General features: G+C 37.9%; 1 protein-coding gene across 1 annotated transcript in view; it reads left to right on the top strand.

The window, feature by feature from the left end:
- Window positions 1–21,961, top strand: part of LOC135083186 (227 kDa spindle- and centromere-associated protein) — a gene marked incomplete at its 5' end in the record, with an annotated part of 82,380 nt that overhangs the window by 35,919 nt on the left and 24,500 nt on the right. The window contains 2 exons of the mRNA XM_063977921.1: window positions 11,310–11,494; window positions 12,945–13,028. Coding sequence (XP_063833991.1) covers window positions 11,310–11,494; window positions 12,945–13,028 — 269 coding nt within the window. The remainder of the gene's footprint in view (window positions 1–11,309; window positions 11,495–12,944; window positions 13,029–21,961) is intronic.

The following is a 21,961-nucleotide window of genomic DNA, read 5'->3' as shown; positions in this document are numbered from 1 at the left end:
GCTTTAGTGCTATTATTATCTTAAGAAAGAAAGATTATCTTATGAAAAAAGAAATGAGACTTACGCTCGTATTCACAAACGATGCTTGATAAGTGAAGCAGCAAATCGAACGCACAGCGTTGAATAGAGCTCTGTGATTGTTTCGTGTGTCACGCCGTGCGTCCGCGCGCACTGTGAGACCTCATAGTAATGTTTGTGAATACGGGCCGTTATTATGTGTTGCACGATTTATGAAGCAACAATTTTGGTAACTTCAAGAAGGCTGGCAGTGGTGCGTCTTTCCGTTCTATACATGGCCAGAACGCACCCATAGGAAACTGCTCGTGTATATTTTGGAGTGTCTCTTTGTAAGTCGGTCACTACAAACTATACACGAATTTTGCGTACTGATCGTGTATAGTTTGTGTCGTGGATGGATTCCGTCTTCGCTCCAAACTATACTACACCACTTACAGTTGACTAGAGTGTGTTTAGTTTATTTGATTTAATAAAATATGGAATTATATTTAAAATTATTACATTTATTAGATATTATGCTCGTGCTTTGTCCTCGAGATTAGAAATAAGAACTACCTATGTAGATCACGTACGGTGATGCCATTTTTAAATTCATTAATTTTTACATAAAATATTATTATTTTACTGAATCTACATATTATTATAATAAATCTAGATTTATAACACTAATGTAAGTGGTTTCTGAAATTAAATTGATTAGGTAGATTTCAAATTAAATAACAATTATTTATTAGTGAGAGTGAATGAAGAAAGTTAAACAAAGTCAAAGTCAAAGTCAAAATTTCTTTTCAAAGTCAAAATTTCTTTATTTGTTTGGACTAATAAATAGTTCTTACAAATCGTCATTTTGCTCTTAAGGAGCCTCTACATGTCTCATAATCTTTTTACCCTACCAGCGCTTCGAGACCAACATTTGGCAAGTGCTGAGAAGAAGCGCCGCAACAAACTCAGTCACCACTGTCTGCCGGTTAATATAAATAAATAGAAATAGTAGTAGTAGGTACATTCGATTCAGGAGCAGTTCACTGAATTTACCATGCATTCTTGTATGGTGTATCTTATAAGAATGGGTATACAAGATTGCGTGGTATATTAAACAAGGTAGTGACGTGCTAATATCTAGACTTACATATTAAGATACTAGTAGAAATGATTCGCATACATAAATTTGAATAACTTGGATTGACCAGTCCCCGAAAGCAGCGCCTGTTCACAGACATGACGAGTGAACCAGCCATCGCTTCACTCGACCATATTAGAGGGAATGTAACGACCCGCCTCACTACGCCACCACCCCAGAGACATTTTAGTGAGAATGACAATTCCAAGTTATCTCTTTAAAATAAAAAACTAATAATAAAGCTAAGTAACAGTCCAGATTGAGAAGCATGACACTATAACATTTGAGAAATTATTATGAGTTTATACATTACTTTTCATTTTAATTCTTTTTAGTGCGAGCATGAGAGGACCATAATCCTACTCCCAGGATGACTTATCATTAAGAAAATCTCGAGTTGTATAATAGGCTTTTTTAAGCATGTGATCTTTAACTATATCTTTAAATTTATTATACGGTAGCTCTTTATATTTATCAGGGACTTTGTTATAAAAATGGATACCTTGTCCCATAAAAGAGGCAAACACTTTATTAAGTCTAAAAGCGGGTATAGCCAATTTATTTTTATTTCTAGTGTTAATTTTAGTACGAGAGCCCACGACCAAAACCATGTCTCATAGCAATACGGCAAAAACCCTATAAAATCGTTAGATTGTATGATTCTGAACCCGACTTGGTGTGTAGTAACGGTTGAAAGTGTAGCAACTGCGTGGGAGGCCATTTCTGCTGTGTCAAAAAAAAAAGACAGTCGGTATTATAGCAATACGTCTGATAGTGAAAATGTACATAGATTTTATAATTGTATTACGAAAAAGTTTGTTTTCAGACATTTTGCGCGTAGCATATAGCCTGTGCGCATTTTTGAAAATGTCAACAAATTTAGCCGACCTGTATCATAGCAATACGGATAAATATTTTTTTCAACTTTTCGTATTGCTGCCATGATTACCAAAAACCTGTTTTCAGACACTTTAAGTGTATCAAAAAGTTGTATGATAGAGAAGGTGCTACACTTAATTTGTCTGATATAAATTTTTTGCACATGTGGACAACTTATTTAATCATGTCCAACAATTTTCAGACATATTGCTATGATACCGATCGGTAAAATTTGTTAACATTTTCAAAACGGTCTCAAAATTTAATGCGTTCACATTTCCGTCTGAAAATTGTTTTGTTCGCATCAAATAACCAAAATTTACTAATAAAAAAGATTTTCAGACGTATTGCTATGAGACATTTTTTTTGTCTCATTTTTAATTTTTTTAAGTGATTTTACGGGTTTGCGCTACACCACTAACGTCTGAAAATAATGTTTCCGGTATCTCAGAACTATCATTCAACTACAGTCTGCAAATCAGACATATTGCTATGATGCAGTTCGGTAAAATTCTTTGACAATTTTGAAAATTCGGTCAGATCAAACGCTACGCGGAAAATGTCTGATATTGGTATTTTCGAGTTCAGGATAATCGTATCTATCGATTTGATGCGGTTTTGGCCGTATTGCTATGAGACAAAAATTTTGGTCGTGGGCTCTCGTACTATTTGGTGAATATCACTTTTCTTTTTGAATTCAGTAATATTTTTTTGAATAAATAGAATACAGTTTAAGATGTATTGTGAAGCGGCCGTGAGAATGCCAATTTCTTTAAACAATTCTCTAAGGGATGCTCTTGCTTTCATTTTATACAAGTATCTTATCGCACGTTTTTGCAAAATAAATATTGTTTCAAAATCTGCAGCTTTGCCCCATAGCATGATTCCATATGACATTAGGCTATGAAAGTAGCTAAAGTAGACTAAGCGAGCTGTTGAAACATCGGTTAATGACCGTATCCTTTTTATTGCAAAAGCCGCTGAGCTGAGCTTTCCCGCCAGAGTTTCTATATGGGGGCCCCACTGGAGTTTTGAATCCAGGGTAATTCCCAGAAATACAGTAGAGTCTACCAGATCGATTGCATTATTATTAAGTTCTATTTGAGTACTAACTGTTTTTACGTTAGGCAAAGAGAATTTTATACATTTTGTTTTCTTTGCATTGAGTTGTAAATTATTTGTAGTGAACCAACTTAAAACTCTTGTTAGTGCATTATTTACATCGTCAAAGTTATTTTTACTTCTGTCGATATTAAAAATCAAAGATGTGTCATCAGCAAATAACACGATTTCGCAAGAGTCCTTAACAAAATATGGTAGATCATTAATGTATATAAGAAACAAGAATGGACCCAGAATGGACCCCTGCGGAACTCCCATTTTCACAGGTGACCCAGAAGACAAAACACCATTTATGTCAACTTTTTGAACTCTAAAGTTTAAATAGGATTGTATTAAATCCAAAGCCGAGTCCTTTACCCCATAATAGTGCAGTTTGCGAATTAGCGTTTGATGTTCTACGCAGTCAAAAGCTTTTGAGAGATCACAGAAGATCCCTAGTGCATTTTGAGAATTCTCCCAAGCCTCGAAGATATGTTTAAGTAGTGCAACCCCAGCATCGGTGGTGGAACGACCCTTGGTGAAACCATATTGTTCACTATGAAATAGTTTATTAGAGCCAAAGTGAATCATAAGTTGCTCCTGTATGATTTTTTCAAAAATCTTGCTCAGAGCGGGCAAGATAGAAATGGGTCTATAATTGCCAGGGTCGGTTTTGCTACCAGACTTAAATAGTGGCATTAGTCTACTATGTTTCATGAGGTCGGGGAAGATTCCCTTCTCTATGCAATTATTGAATATTATCGCTAACTGTGGGGAAATTATATCAATAATGTGTTTGACTATCTTGACAGAGATGCCCCAGATATCAGTTGTACTCTTTACGTTTAAAAGATTAAAAGTTTTAGTGATATCTAATGGAGTAATATGTTTAAAAGAGAAGTGCGAGTCACAGGGTGTCACGTGGGTTTTCAATATTTCTTCGGCCTCAGAGGGAGATGACTTTAAACGTGCATTATTAACTAAAATTAATTGTCGACCGTTCGGTGTAGTGGTTCGAAACGGATAACTGTTCCGGAGGTAGCGGGTTCGATTCCCGCACAGTACAAACATTAATTTGTGTGCATGAACATATTTTGATATTTGTTTGTATTGGACTGGGTGTCTTCTATGTATAATAAGTATGTATTTACAAAAAAAGTATTTAAGTATGTTTATATCCGTTATCTAGTACCCATAGTACAAGCTTTGCTTAGTTTGGGACTAGAAGCGCAGTGTAAAATGTCCAGGGATATTCATTTTTATTTATAAGCTTTTATCTCAAGAACAAAAATCATTTTCACATACATAATTCTTAATTTCAGAGTTATTCAGCCCCAAAACAAATATCTTTTCTATGGCAGAATATGAAACACCAAAAAGCTCTTTATCAAAACAATGGCACGTGTCGAAATTGATTCAATGTTTAAAGTAGACACGCAGTTATGAATTAATATGTAATAGAAAGAGAGGTAAATAAGTCAAAATGACGAGCATGCAACTAAGTACTCGCGTATACATTGTAATCGCGAACTTATTACAATACATACATGATTAGTCCGTATGCGTACTGACGATGTATATTTTGGAGTAAGATAATTGACCTAAGTCACTACAAAGTATACGCGAGCAGTACGCAGCGTATGCGTACTGGTCGTGTATAGTTTGGAGGAGCTTAGTAAAAAAAGTCACATCCAAACTATACTCGATTAGTTTCACACCCTTGCGTTCTGGCTATGTATAGAATGGAAAGACGCGGCAGTGGTTGCATTAAAAAGTGGGAGAACGTCTTCTGGCATTTTTATGGGACCTTACGAGGTTCAACAGTGAACTGTCATTGGCTGAAATGATGATGAAATAGGTACATTTTTAGCCATAACCTCGTGGTTGGGACTGACTCAGTTTGTGAACAATTAGTAAAAAAACAGGATCACTATCCTCTATTTTAATAATTTTCGTAATTTGATGTTCTGTAGTCTATTCGCCAGTGCATCAATGATCAAACTCTACATTGGTTTTGCAAATTACGACAGACATAACGCGTATAAAGGTACACAGTGCTTATTATTTTCACTATTCTTGTGGATAAAAATACATGACCTTTTTTGTCATTTTCATTCAGAATAATATCGTCATAGTAACGATTTTTACAATGCTTATTATGCAATATAAGTCGGATGTTTCACGCTTCCATGCCACTAATGTGATTCATTTCACAAAGTCCTGAGCTGATTCACAAAGTCCAAGATGCTATCTGGACAATGTTGCTCCTGACCGACCATAAAGTAAGAGATTTACGAGAAAAGAAAAAAAGATAGCGCCAGAGATAACGAAAGATAAAAACATGGCACCGGCGGCGTGCGTTTCAATAATCTGTTTTTAATAGCGAACAATAAAGTTTAGGGTCAAAGAACACTTAAAGCGGTTGTTTGTAGTGGCTATCTAAATAGGTATATGAGTATTTCTCAAAAAAATGTACATTTTGAAAAAAAAAAGTGTGCTTTGAAACAGTTCAAAAGTTTTATATTTATAAATCATCACACAAAAAAAACACACACACAATTTTGAAGGATGACTATTAATCTTTAAGATAACGAAGAATTATAGCTATAATCCTACTTATTACCAAATATTTAGATATTTTAAAAATAGTCCTTTTTTACCTTTCATACAAAAACGTGTTTGCCACCCTAGCTTTTTCATGTATTTTTGTTTCATAAAATGCGATACGTAACTAAATTATTGTAAATTTCTTTGTATTATCGTTCTACAGTAATCGCAGTTTCTGTATCAAATTGATTTTCTATGGGGTGTCATAATGAATTGGCAATTTAAAGCAAAAAAACAAAATGAGTCGCTCTCATTTACTATTTCGTTATTTACTCTTTAGTTACGATTTATTTCTACTTTCCCATGGTTTCTGAACAATTCCGTATTTATTTTACACGGACAACAATAGCTGCACTCTGAATGGCTGTTGGCCTGACGTCTCCGCCATAACATCTATCGCGAAAATTAGTGAAAACGTGTGTGTTTTGTGGGATTACTTTTTCGTAACAGGCAGTAAAATCAGCGATTTTATATAGAACGGTAAGTCTTCATTTAACCATTTTTTGTAATACGTGTGGTACGAACATTTAGTAAGCTTTTATATTGGCTGTAACAAATTTTATCAAAAAATACTTGTTTCTGATCTCATTTTGTCTAATATTTCGTTACGTTTTTTACGAATTTCGTTACGTTACGAAAAAGTACAACATAGTGCTGAGTGTATACTGTTATTACCTGACTAAGCATAGTAATATTCACTACTTAATTTATTTAAAAAAATATAGAGCGTTAATAACAAAAGGATTGGATACTATCTGCTTTACAGAAGTGCCACCAGCAAAAAATTATCAAATCATTTAGATTACGTTTTTATGTGATTACTTCTTTTGTTTTTTTAGGAATGCCGCCATGAACCAATGCCGAAAGGCAAAAAGCTTACAGAGAACGACTCAAAATGGATAAACATGATGGAACAAAAATAATTTTATTAAAATAGTATGAATGATTACTCCCTTATTTTATTTCTAACCCCTTAATATTACCCCGTATTTGGGTGCATACTTACAAATATTTCGAATTGAATAAATGAAGAGCATTCACAATATTTCGCCAATGTATAACAAGCCTTATGGCCTTACTATTTCGTTACTACCGTTTCGTTACGTACATTTTTTTTGAGAAATACTCATATAGTATAACTCAAAGGTGACTGACTGACTGACTGACTGACTGACTGACTGACTGACATATTGATCTATCAACGCACAGCCCAAACCACTGGACGGATCGGTCTGAAATTTGGCATGCAGGTAGATGTTATTATGACGTAGGCATCCGCTAAGAAAGGATTTTACGAAACTCCACCCCTAAGGGGGTAAAACTGGATCCACGCGTACGAAGTCGCGAGCGGCCGCTAGTTTATTTATGTATTCAGCCGTTCATTGTTTCTTGATGAGTTAAATAGTTGAATACTAAATGGATGGAGAATCAGTAATCCGTAAAATAGTTGTACATATTCTTTCTGTAGGTTATGTCTCTAGCAGAATTAATGAAAGGTGAAAAAACCAGTCATCTTTCAACCAATGGTAGTCCACTACTGGACGTAAGTTTCCCCCAAGCCAAGAGACGCCTCAAAGCACGCTCTCTTTTATTCATTGCCAGCTATCTTCTTGAAGTCGTCAGTCCATCAAGCAAGTGGCTCTAAGGTGGTGTAAATAAGTTTATAATTGTAGAGCGCATTTTTATTCTATAGGACCAATCACCAGAAGATAACTGCCTGTAGCAGGATGAAATAATGTTGCATTCTTGTTCTGGGATATCTTAAGGCAAACGCGACGTCTTTAGGCTGAAATTATGAGTGTACGCGACCCCTTAACTCCAATTTTGTAACGCGGCAGATATTAAAATGGCGGTTTATATCACCGCGAGCGCGAATTTTACCGCAAACGAGCCGGATCCGAGATATCGGACGATAAGGCGCCACATCGCTTCCTTATGATGTGGTGGAATCCGCATGGAAATTAGCGGGCGGTCGCCTTCAAGGTGATAGCGATTACGATCGCTATATCAATTTTAGGTGTCATAGTTTTGAGGTGGGCGCTATTTTTCATTTGGGATCAGGAAAACGTAAATATTCACAGGTTTCTGACTCACTTAACTAATTCATGTCTCCTCCAATGATTCTTTGAATGACCGATTTTTAAGGGGTCTACATCTAGTGCCTTCTTGTGATATTTATAGGGTATCTGTCCATCTTAGGCAGTGGTTCCAAACCATTTCTGGATCAGGGACCGCTTTGTTATAAAAACTAGCAGCAACTCTAGTAGCATTTCATCATCATCATTTCAGCCATAGGACGTCCACTGCTGAACATAGGCCTTCCCCATGACGACCCACGCTGCGTTTTCCGGTACGCGGTCTCCACTCCAAAACCTTGCTGCCCCATTGGCCGTCAGATTTGCGTACTATGTGCCCTGCCCATTGCCACTTCAGCTTGCTAATCCGTCGGGCTATGTCAGCGACTTTAGTTCGTTTACGGATCTCCTCATTTCTGATTCGATCTCGTAAAGAAACACCGAGCATAGCCCTCTCCATGGCACGCTGTGCAACTTTGAGCTTCTGTATAAGGTGGAAACTAATGCTTCAACCATACCAACGCGTGCACATCGCCATCGCCGACGCGATCAAAGGGAAATGACAAGTCGCGTGAACTGTCATGGATCGCGCGACCTGTCATTGGCCTTTGATCGCGCCGGCAATGGCGATCTGCTCGCGTTGGTGTGGTTGAAGCTTAAATAAACTAATGGTGATCACAGAGTTCTAGTTTTTATATCCGGCAGTCGAGTGCACTCGCCCTAGCGAACGCTCCGCCCGCCTAATGGCGTCGGGCGGCGCCCATACACGTCTGTGTGAGTGCCACCTCGCTACACGGTGGTTCCGCACCTAATGGTTGATGGCGTAGGGTTGCCGCACTGAAAATATGTACGTTTGTTTAACTGATTTTAAATGTGTTTACTTATGTACTTGGGACGTAAATAACATAAATAGTACATACTTTTTACGAGTTGTGACGTCTTCAGTTCGCCAAAACATTTGCCTATTAACTCCACAGAAACAATAAATGTAGTTTTACTCTCAATTAAATACTTATTAAATTTTCAGATCTATTCTATTGTATAAATTCCAGTTCGGTAATTTACTGGCTTGAATCAATCAGATTTACCGAAATGATTGATTGACGTAGATAAATGATTTGTAATACCGAGTCGGGTTGGGGTCCATATTCGGTTGCATAAAAAATATTGTCATAATTTAAGAGTGCATAAAGTTTTTTGGCATACTCATCATTTCGCATAACGTTCATACAGTATAAATCATAAGGCATATATTTTTTTGCCATAACCACTTTTATTATAATAATATTTTAGTATATATTTTTTCTGTATTCTCTTTTTTTTAATAACGATTTCTAGGCATAACATTTATTGGCATCTAAACCAATGCCATAAATATTACCATTCATAATACAAAATACTATAATGTTAACAAATATGAAATATAAAAATGTTATTCATATAAAATATAAGTTAACAAATATAAATAGACAACCAAGCATGCAAACAAGCATGCAAGCAAGCAGCAAGCATGCAATCAAATAGCAAGCATGCAAGCAAGCTGCAAGGAAGCAAGGATGCAAATAAGCAAGCCTGCAAGCAAGCAGCAAGCATGCAAGGAAGCAGCAAGCATGCAAGCAAGCAGCTAGCAAGCATGCAAGCAAGCAAGCATGCAAGCAAGCATGCAATCAAGCAGCAAGCATGCATGCAAGCAGCAAGCATGCATGCAAGCAGCAAGCATGCATGCAAGCAGCAAGCATGCATGCAAGCAAGCATTAGGATTGCCTTATCTCCGGCGCTGCGGGAAGTGCGGTCCTTCCGCTCTGGCGTAACATATACCCGGCATGCCATGCTCGCTTCCGCAGCTTCGGCTTGCTGGTCGCCTTCGGCGACCAGCCTCAGCCGCTCCAGCTCGCACGGCTGCCGGATATATGTTACAGCGAGCGAGGACCGCACTCCCTCCGCGCCTCCGGCTTTTAAATTACACTCTAGTATAGGGCAGACTAGTACCACGTGGAAGAGACCACGGCCAGTCGGGATCTACATAATTCCAGACCAGGCAAGCTTAATGTTGTAAGAGAAATTTGGACACATATTATACATATGTGCGTAATAAAAGATAAGAGGGATTCGAGATCAAACAATGTATTTTCAGGAGCTTAAGTTTTCTAAGAGACAGGTCAAAATTAGGAACAAAAATGACAATGACACAGATAGATAATTTAGTTTTTACAAAATACGCCAAAAGAGTACTCGTATAAAGGTGGAAGGAGGATCGTTCGCAATCGCAACGTCACAAATACATAATTAATTACTCTTCAATGTTGGTTGCTTTTATAGACTTTAAATGTTATAAATAATTAAATTATGTTTATCGTATTTTATTCAAAACAAAATTTAGGAATATAATAATTATGTTATTTACATTTATGATTTTTTAAATTATGGTATTGAAAATTAGAGAAAGTTATTATTATGCCTAATAAACCATTATGCATTTAGAAAACTATGCCAATCAAAGTTTATGCGAAAAAACTTTATGCCAATACTGTTATGCCAAACTAAATTATGATGAAAAATGTTATGCGTCTGAGAGGGCACCCGTCGGGTTGGTGTGTTAGAGCGCTTTCAATAGTTGTCGCTGTTGTAAATCCAGATATCAATTAGGTTTGCAACCTGTAACAAACCACAATATGAAGAAGTGCCTCTTTTGCTCCAGTTCTCTAAGAAGAATAAGAGTTTGTTATGTTTTTTGCCTTCAAGACAAACATCCTATCCAAGATACCTGCATCAGACAACCCTATTTTCGGTACAAATTGTGTTTCTGGAATATTAAAAGTTGTTTCGACGAATGATTCCATATAGATGTTTGGGATTCGACGTTTATAAAACATTTTAAATAGTATTAAATTGTCTTTGTTTTTCTATTAAAGTGTTCCATTTCATTGTATAATTTGATGTAAGTAATGGACGTTTAAATTGTATTGTATTTTTATTGCAAATGGATTCACGTATTGTTGAATTGTGATAAAAGTATTTTCAGTTACCGTAACAATAATAAACAGTCCAGTTAAAGATAGTTATTGAGAGATTATTTATAAATGTTACTTATTTATATCTCAAGCTTGATTGTTTCTTAAAATAAACGACTGACTCAGAGAGGACTCCACGTCCTTTCGCTAGTCTGGGATTTCTTTTAATCACTAAGCTGTAGAGACATTAGATGAGTGAGAGAGTCCTACCCCCTAAAGACCTGATTACACCGATCGTATCGAAATGTAACCTTAGTAGTCCGATGTACCGCTTTTTCACAAAATCAGTACTTCTGTTTGCAAAAACCGTAGTCTCAAGTATTCAATATATCCTCATCAGCTACCTGCCAGGAAAAATAAAAAAATTTGAAACATTTTTGGCTTTTTATTTCAGTGTTTTTGTCAGGATATAATCCCCATGAAGCTCCAGGCTCACCCTTTCTCTTTTTTCTTCTAGCTTTTATTTCTATTAGCTAAAAATCTCAACTCTTTTCTCAGGAAAAGAACATGAACGACTACAGAGAACTAGAGCTCGCTAAGCAACTGTGTGACTGCCTCTCAGTGGCACTGGACTCGGTGCTGTGCTCCACCAGGGTGTACGAGGAGACCAAGGAAGAGGGCAAGACTGGTCAAGAGCTGGTCAGCCACTGCGCTGCCATGAACAAGGCGCATACCATCATCAGGTAACATTTACCATTAGAATTCTAGAATTCTTAGAAGCCTGGACTCTGTGTTGTGCTCCTCCAGGGTTTAAATAGAAAGGAAAGGGCAAGACTGGTCGTGACCTGGGCAGCTAGGCAACAGGAGTACACCATCATCAGGTGTCTGATACTGTATACCAGTGACTCTAGACTTGGAGCAGCTTTACCAGGGTTTTAGAGACAAAGACAGGAGAAGACTTGTTTCAAGCTGGTCAGCTGGTCAACAGGAGTATACCATCGTCAGGAAACACTTGTCACTAGAACTCCAAGTAGCTGAAAATCTGGCTCTCAATGTCGCTGGGCTTAGTGCTGTGCTCCACCAGGGTCTACGAGGAAACGAAGGAAGAGGGCAAGACTGGCCAGGAGCTGGTCAGCCACTGCACTGCCATGAACAAGGCGCATACCATCATCAGGTACCTAACATTTGTCTCTAGAAAGTCACAGCATCTGAGAGGCTGCATCTCAGTGGCCCCGGAATTGTGCTGTGCTCCTCCAGGGTTTAAAGGGACAAAGGAAAAGGGAAAGATCGTGAGCTGGTGACCTGGTCAACAGGAGCATACCATCATCAGGTATCATTTGTCACTAGAACTCCAAGCATCTGAGGGTTTTCCTCTCTGTTATTCTGGACTTGGTCTACGAGGAGACGAAGGAAAAAGGAAAGACTTGTCGCAAACTGGTCAGCTGGTCAACAGGGGCATACCATCATCAGGTATCATTCGTCACTAGAACTCCAAGCATCTGAGGGGCTTCCTCTCTGTGATTCTGGACTTGGTCTACGAGGAGACGAAGGAAAAAGGAAAGACTTGCCGCAAACTGGTCAGCTGGTCAACAGGGGCATACCATCATCAGGTACTATTTGTCACTAGAATCTTGTAAGCAGCTGAAAGGCTGTGTCTCAGTGGCCCTGGACTCGGTGCTGTGCTCCACCAGGGTGTACGAGGAGACGAAGGAAGAGGGCAAGACTGGTCAAGAGCTAGTCAGTCACTGCGCTGCCATCAACTTAAAAGGCAGTTGAATGTGTCCATCTTGGTAGTTTTGGACCAGGTGCTGTGCTCCTCCAGGGAATAAGGAGACAAAGGGAAAGGGCAAGACTGGTCGTGAGCTGGTCATTTGACAGATGATACTTGATGATGGTATACCCCTGTTGACCAGTTGGTCTAAAGGGGTATACCATCATCAAGTGTCATTTGTTGCTAAGAAGTTATCAGCAGTAGAGAAATTGTGTATTAGGGACTCTGCACTTGGTGATGTGCTTTACCACAAAGACAAAGGAAAAGAATTGTTGCAAATCGGTCAGCTGATCAACAGGAACACACTTATATTTGAAACGGAAAATCCTCAATTTTGTTCAACGTAAAATTACTTATAGGTTTCTATTGGTCTTATCATTCATATTGATCAAATTCTATCTAATCAATGGTATTTCCACCAGGGTCGACGAGGAGAGCAAGGAGGCGGATAAAGAGGAGATCGACCTGCTGGTCACACTGAGGACCAGAGCGCACACGCTTATCAGGTAAGTTTAGAATAAAATACTTTTTTCAACCGTTCGCTATTTGGCCTATTATATCTTGCCAACACGGGGAATACATTCTTGAAAAAAATATTTTTAAAACCGTATTTCGGTTTAAAGACTTTTTGTTAATTAAAAAATTAGAACTTAAATAAGACGTAACGTAATACAGAGATGGCATATCAACATTTCTAAAAAAAAAACTAGATTTATGAAGTTCACGCGGCTATCCTGAGTTGATGGATCTCATTTCTCACACTTTTATGCCTTACCATTAACTTAAAAACCCTTGCTACAAAAACTACGTAATAATAATAATTTTGGTAAGAATTGTGTCCTTTTGTAATATTGCAATTATGTTTTACGTAACAGCGTAGCAATGATCATTTTCGTCACCAGGTATTTATTCATAACAACGCCTTAAGATACTTTTCAGCAGACAATTTTTATTATTTCTCACTTCAGATCCAGTATTTTAACAGAAGGGCTACTTACCCCCCTCTCCCCTCGTGATTGTTTTCCTCCTCCTCGCAAACAGTTTACAGGGCACTTTCAGCCCCCCGTAGCGTAGGTATAATGTTACTTGCATCTGTGTCAACATTGACGTCTGCGATGCTGTTTACTCTGTGGACCCATTGATAGTGGGTAAATAGTAAATGTTGGTGTTTGGATTTTTCATTTATAATGCAGAATTAAATGTTGATTGTCGACGAGACGTTTTGCTGACTGCGTATTTTCCTTGTTTAGATGAATCTTAGGCATAATTATAAGTGTTTTGAGTTGGTGACATGTGAAAAGCCCCTTATTTTCCTTAACAGATGGACAAAGACTTGGACGTTTTCAAAAATGCCAAATCTTGGTCAAAGTTATGAAAAAATATTTCATTTCACCATCATCAATTCATGAGCCGATTTTTACTAAATGTTGTGTACAAGTGAGTTCTCTAACTGATGGATCTCAGTATATTCTGCAACATAGCAAATTATTCACATAGCTCATTTCATAATGTAAAAAATAAATAAATAAATAAATAAATAAATATCCTTGGACATTTTACACTGCGCTTCTAGTCCCAAACTAAGCAAAGCTTGTACTATGGGTACTAGACAACGTGACAATGTGACCCCAAAAACTCTAAAATGATTCTGGTCTCCAAAAGGTTTTTGGTTCAATACTGCACTATGTCATTTCAAAGGTACGAAATAACATTATCGCGGTATGCTTCTCAAAAACCTATTACCCTTACAAGCATACAATTTCCTCCCTTACACCTCTGACTTACGGGCTAGCCTCCTGTGTCACCAGCACCCTCGGAGCCAGAGTGCATTAGACAAATTGGATTACTACTAGATGCCTGTGTGCAGGCAAGGGCGGTGTTGTGTTTTGATGTAGGTTCCAGTTTTGTTGACTTTATAATACAACGAAAACTACGGACTACACATGAAACAGAGAACGGGCAGCAGCGCTCTCTGAAAAACATCAATCTTTTAAATTGCGATCTCCAACCCGCCTGCCAAGCGTGGGGATTATGGCAAAACTCTCCACTATAGTGGAGGAGGCTCATAATTCAGCAGTGGACTGTAAAGGGCTGTTGATGATGATAATACAACGGGCAGTACAGGACCGGTCGTTATGGAAATCCTTGAGGGAGGCCTTTGTCCTGCAGTGGACGTCAATGAGGATCAGTACTGTTGTAGAAAATTCAATAAAACTAGTATCTACGTTAATCTTTAAGACATAAGAAAGATATATCTTTTTGAATTATCCAAATCGGACCATTACTTACGAAGATATTAAGTAATAAACATAGGCCGTTTTTGCCGCTAAAAGTCAACGTACGCAGGGCCGCGTGACGTCACTATATCCGAATCGAGCGCAGCCGGCGTACTATTGGGATGGAAAATATTTTTTTCCAACTAAACTATCAGTTTTAGAAAAAAACTTTTTATAACATTTATTCAACAAAATAAAGTAACCTATCGACCAGTAATTTTTAAAAATAAAAATTGTGAAAAATAAGTATCGCTATGTCCAAAAACCACATTTTCATAGTATTCGATGGAATGCGGAGACGCGGTTGGGGTGAGTGTAACTTTATGATTGTTTGTATTGAACATAATAATACAGAATATGAGTGCTAATACCCAGTTTCTGGCCTAGAGGGGGGGGGGGGGGGGATAAGTCATATTATAATAAGAAGTGAAGTAGCATCAAGTAAATGTGTATTTAACAAACAATTTTCATAATTAAAAGTGCTGCATTCAATAATTGAACCCTAATATATCACGACAAAGTTCGCGCCATTTGCGCCTAGTTATCAAACTCCGTGTGCGCTCGCGTCACTCAAACTCATTGTCTTTGTTTTGACAGCTCTGGGGCAATTCCCGCTAACTTTAGCGGAGCGGTTCGTTTTTATTTGAACCTAAAAATCTGCCAGTAATTATAATTTTACGCATATTTAGACAATTTTAGCAAAAAAGCTTTTTGCAAAGAAGGGCTGATAGCTGAAAAAATTCACTTCCCCGTACAAATATTAAGGAGATTTTTTTTAATTTGACCAAAATCGCCCTCTTTCGGATTACACAGAATAAAACCAATGCCGTATTGACACACACCTTGTTTTAGGATATTCGATGTACTTATACACTTCGCTTCAACTTTAGGCATTGATTACCAAGTTTTAGGGAAATTTCGTGTTCTTACACACCCTGAATTATCCATTATGATCGATTGCGGCTAAATAAACTGTAATGCGTTAAATCAACGCATACGGATTACAAGTGATTATCATTGATTGAATTTACAACGCCGAATTTTTGTATACTCTAACTACAGTAGCAATAGAGCTCAAAATTACAATTCTATATTGGGGAGACTGTATTAGTGGTATTACCGACCATACGGCTGGAACGATCGGAAGGGTGCTAATGTTCGGTTATCGCGTACACATGTTGCTTCGATTCGATTACTTCAATCGAGTGGAATTTATGACGCTTCATGGCTACTTATTTTAATCTTTTATATTTTTCTTGTATTAATACATATTTTCATACTTTTATTGGACACGTACATCTAGTTTTAAATGGGTTTGACGCAGAATGGGCACTCGATTCAAAATTCGATTTTCGCAAAATGCGTAGTTGGGGTCTCCTGGGAATAATTAATTGGCAAAACATTGTAAGCAGACCATACTTCACAAGTTAAATTATTTTCGTTCACTCTATTTTCTTTGTAAATTAATATGAAAAACACCAAAATTTTGTCTGGTAAATTGTATACGAATAAATAGTAACTATGTCTACATCTAATTAAATAAATATCTAATTTCAAACATGGCCTATTTTCCTCAACACGTGTATTCCAATAACACAAAAAAACATCGAGTATGCTTTCAAAAAACATCCAAGACCGTCCAGATGTATGGCGCTAATAAAAAACAAATATTTACCCTGAATATCAAATAATCATTGAACCCCCGCCATTTTTAATTTATTAAAAATGTCCTCTGTCGAAATTACGGCGAGGATAGAGCTGCGGTTTGAATTGCAGCGGGTATTTTAATATTTATTTTAATTTCAATTTATTTCTGTTATTTGATTATGAAAATTAAACTATCATTGGACCAGCGAATGTCAGGTGTTGTTATACAAAGGTATAAAGAAATACTAGTATGAACAGATATACACCACATACTGTAAGCATTTAATATGGGAACTTGTCACTCAAGCTGTTATGTACTTGCAAAAAAAAATCGCTTATAAGCACCTCAGTTGATATACCCTATACTATAACATAGATTTAAAGAAATCTTAATCTATAAGTTTTGTTCTCGAGTGGACACCATGCATCAGACGTAGACGTATGCCTCTCACAGCTGTCTCTTAGTTGAAACGAATGAACAAATTTTTTAGTTTATGGTGAAGTTTAAAGGCATTTTTGTTTGTGATCCGCTCCGCTTATAAACTCGCTAGCAGTCCCACCGCGTCCCTACAAGTGTCGCGCCCGGGCGTCCCGTTTTGTCCACATCCCGGGCATTAAGGGCTCAATGCTTTAATTCAATCGGTGGGCGTGTCGCAGCGACAACTGATTACCGACTGCGCGACTTTAAGCGCTTAATAGGCAAATGTTCGCATATTGGCTATCGGGGACTGATTGCTTAGCTTACGCCGACGTAAAGTCATTTCTGAGGGGTATAACGATCTGGCGATGGGCGGATTTTTGATTAATTTAATTAAGTTTATAAGCTTATTGTTTGTACAAAATTTAAGCGGTATTCTAAGATCATATACTACAGACTGTATAGTTTACCTTTCCCCCGGGACTAACTTGACCTTCACTGGTTGGATTTTTATTGGCGGTCAAGCTGTAGATCCTGTCTACACAGGAGTTGCAGCGGTGGGAACAAGTGTTACGAGAGGTGGGAACAGTCCCGATGTATAGTTTGGTCGGCTGCTTAATAGGCAAATGTTCGCATATTGGCTATCGGGGACTGATTGCATAGCTTACGCCCGTTGCAAAGTCAGAATAAGGGTATTCGAATCAGGCAATGGGCGGATTTTTGATTAATTTAATTAAGTGTCAAAGATTGTTTGGCAAATGTTCGCATATTGGCTATTGGGGACTGATGACAGAGCTTACGCCGACGTAAAGTCACTTCTGAGGGGTATTCCAATCTGGCGATGGGCGGATTATTGATTAATTTAATTATTTTATGAGTTAAGTTTATGAGGTTATTGTTTGTTCAAAATTTAAGCATCATTCTAGAGGCCCCGCAAATTACAGACATATTTTGGTCGCTTTATGATAGGCAAATGATCTCATCAAGTGTTTGTACAAGACTTAAGCAGTATTCTACAGTCCTCAAATTTATATGATAGACTGTATGCTTTGGTCAGCCTATTTAATAGGCAAATGTTCGCATATTGGCTATTGAGGACTGATGACAGAGCTTACGCCTGTTAGAAAATCAGTTTTGAATTAAGGTATTCGAATTTGGCGATGGGCGGATTATTTATTACTTCTTATTAAGTGTTAGAGTTTGTTTGTACAAAACATATGAAATAAGAGTCCCCGCAGACTAGAGACTTATCAACCGACAGTTTGGCCGGCTTTGAATTTAATAAGAAATGCGGTACTCCTAAACAAAAAATGCATGTTCCGAAATTACACACAACAAGCAATAGCATCGTTAGTAGTTTTAATAGATGCAATTTTACGACCGATATGTACTGTCGACTCTATATTAGTTACCAACAAATTAAACCCTCAACCTCAAACTCTTATACTTGAAAAATCTCTCTCACCAAACGAATCTAGTGCTCCCACTGCCTGGAAAAGGCCCTCATATCGAGAGCGTAATGCCATTAATAGATTGAAGATCGAGTGTTTAATTCGTTTCTCATTGTTGCCGAGAGCTCTCGATTAAAGTGGAATTTGGATTGATTGGGCAGGCAAGTGGCAAGTGCAGACTTGAGGTTTGTTGTGTAGGAGTTTCATTTGTACGAAAGCCTGTGGTTTTTTCTGCTTGGGTTTCAATTTGTTGCAGAAAGTTGTTAAATTGGGCACATATTTGATACTATGATGATGATGATCCATCCGACCGATTTCGGCCATGGCGACCACTCCGACTCCTAGCTATCTTGGCGGCGCTGGTGTGCCCGAAGATGGCTTACGTAGCCTATTTTCGCGGTAAAATCCCTCGCGCATTGAGGGCATCTGAGCACGCCGCCAACATAGTTATAGTGAAAGGAGGCAGATGGACGGGCCTTCAAGTCATCGCGCTTCGCGTCGAGTTCAGTCGTACGCTGCACCTCGAACTCGTGGACTTGCCTTTTCACAATCTCCCGCCATTCTGGACGCTGTGCTGCCAAACCTTCCCACTGAGAGGGCTCAATGTTGCATCTTTTCATGTGCCGCTTCTGTACATCTTTGTACCTGAGGAGTTGACCGCCATGTTTCCGCTTACCCTCCTCAAGTTCAGAGTAGAAGATGCGCTTCGCCACTCTCCTCCGTCATACGTGATACGTGACCACACCATCGAAGTTGGCGACGCATTATATAGGCCTCAATGCCACCCACATGGGCTCGTCGTAGCACCTCGGTATTGCGCACTCGATCAGACCATCTGATCTTCATGATGGTGCGAAGGCATTTGAGGTGGAAACGATCCAGTGTGCGTATATGGTGGCGATACACGCACCACGCCTCGGAGGAGTACAGTAGGTTTGGCAGCACAACCGCCATGTATATTGAAATTTTTGTAGCCAGCTTTAGGTCATGCGAGCAGAAAACCTTGGAACGCAGCTTCCCAAATGCTGCAGCTGCAGCACTGATCCTGCTGCTGATCTCGGTAACCAATCATTAAAATGGTTATCTACGGGATTGCTACCATGTACCTTTTTATTTACGAGCTCCGATATTTCGGATATTCTAATGTTAGTGACCATGTTTGTGTGGAAGCTGGAAACATTGAATTTTCGGATAGATCCAGTTAATTTTCTAACCTATTATTGATATCGTTTGAAAGAGCTCGCGAAGCACTTTCAGGATCAGTAATCAGTTTTTCGATATCTTGTATAGTTTAGAAATAATCGAGTGACATCACTTATCGTTTTCACCCTGTATAGATTTATAATTTCTCCAGCGGTTTAGGCATGAAAACGAACAAACAAAAAGACATTTACTTTTACATTAACATATTTACTTTAGTATAACCATGAAATATTCATAACTGGACATGCTTTTTACACTCAAACATAATTCACGAAAACCAAGACGGGCCAGCCTAATGTCGTTTTAATGGGCCCCTCCAAACAAACAAGGGCCATATTTGTCACTTGTATAGAGTTGTATGGCGTTGTATGGCTCATCCCTATAGAGGGGTGACGTGTCACTTATCTCACACATCTGCTAAATAAATACGTGTACTTGGCTGGTGTTTTGTTGTTGACGAATTTCTGAGGGTTCTGGACTTTTTTTTTTCAATTTTAAATAAGATTTTTATGACTTTATGACTGACCGAAGACGTGCTAAAGTTATCTGAAAATAAAAAAAAGTCACTCCTATCGTAATCTTTTTTTATTTATAAAAAATCATGCAGGAGTCATAGATAGGTGCCGGTAATTTACCTGGCTAGAGAAATTGAGAAGAGTTACTTGAATAAGTTTTACTTTGATGTTCAAATTTAACCACATTAACTTTCACTCTGTCACTGCTTTAGGAACATAATGTAGTCCAGTTTAAAAAAAAAAGCAGAGCAAGAAACTGTCAAAATTGCTTGAATTATAGTGCAGTACAAAACACCTACCAAACTTCTTGAATATTTCGGAAAATACCTCATATTCATGGCATCAATTAAAACCAAAACTTTAAATCACCGTGACCGATGGTCGTACATTTTAATTCGTCTTAATTTAGATTTAATACACCCCAACGGGCCAAGCAAACAGAATATTTATCACATGTGGAGTGTATGGACCGTAGACAAGCCCGGGGGACACTCGTAGACTCTATGGTCCATAGAGTGTAGAGCGGGGGTCGCGCATGGACCATAGAGTATAAAGCAGGGGTGAGAACGTCACCTGCCCTCAAATCGAGCGTGGATCATTGATGGACGCAAATTGAAAGCGACCCCATGGTGCTTATTCATAAACAGATCTTGAAATTGTTTTTTTTGTAAAGTTGTTTATAAAATAGTGACAGATATTTTCTTTACATATTTAAGAAGGCAGTACCTACTCTAGGTCTAGGATAACCTGGTCTAGGTACATAATTACAATACTACTAATTTCTCCGGGGTATGTTTTATCAAATGCCACTGTTTGTGTTTTAAAAAAACTTAATTGACAAAGAATTTATAATACTTTTCTATCGTCGCTGTCGTCGTATTAGTTCTTTTCATTACTGAAAGAGTCTATTGTGCCTTCTTCATAATATATCTTGTAGTTTGTCTCACTTTTTCCGATATCTAGGTTTCCTTAGGGCATTTTTTATTTCTCGATTTCATCCCAAGGTTACATAAAGCTGAAAAAGCTCTGAAAATAATTCTAGACCTAGTTTTCTGATTTCGCTTTATTACCATATTTCTTTATAGGTACCTACTAAACTTATTAAACTCGTTTTATTTCTGCAAGTACGCTTTTGAAAAGCACTTTTTAAAAGCCTACTTGCTTTTTTTACTCTGATGTCTAAACATAAAATTCAACATGGGACAAAAAACAAGTTTGGCTTATACATACGGCCGCAGTCTCCCCGCAGACTTAACTGAATAACGTCCCGTATGCACTCTGTAGTTTCTTTATTAATTTGCTGAGTGCGTTTGATGTTTTTGGACCATTATTTTTGAGATTTTGACGAAATTATCGCGCTTTTGAAGGATTTTATTGAGTTAATTTTGAGTACAACTTTGAATTTAAGACTAATAGATTTTGGGTTTTGTAAGTTGTAGGTGCTCTTTGAAAATTTTAATTGGAATTATTGAAGTCTAGTAGTCTGGCACTCATGGTATAGTCGACAGAATATTTATTTTATTTTATTTATTTAATTAGGACAACCAACAAGACAGACACAAATTCAAGCAAAGGGGTTAAATATTAGACCATACATTAACAAGCATTTGTTACAACTACTTAACTTATACACAAACATTACTATGAGGTCTTACAGTGCGCATGGACGCACAGGGTCCCAAAAACCTATTCATAGACAATTATGTACTCGAGTGGCGGAGTGACACACACGAACCAATTACAGAGCTCTATTCAACGCTGTGCGTTTGACTTCGCATAGCGTTGCTGCTTCACTTAAGCAAGCATCGTTTGATAATACGGGTGTTAGTCTAGTCCAAATAACTCTAAAATAAGAAAACAAAAATAAAATCGCGCAGGAGTAGGGTAACTACACCAGTCATCGTCCTAAAAAAATTATCATCTCGAATT

This window comes from Ostrinia nubilalis, chromosome 23, assembly GCF_963855985.1.
Source record: "Ostrinia nubilalis chromosome 23, ilOstNubi1.1, whole genome shotgun sequence".
In the NCBI taxonomy this organism is placed as follows: Eukaryota; Metazoa; Arthropoda; class Insecta; order Lepidoptera; family Crambidae; genus Ostrinia; species Ostrinia nubilalis.
The sequence above is the reverse complement of the archived record's forward strand: the minus strand, read 5'-3'. Positions and strand labels throughout refer to the sequence as shown.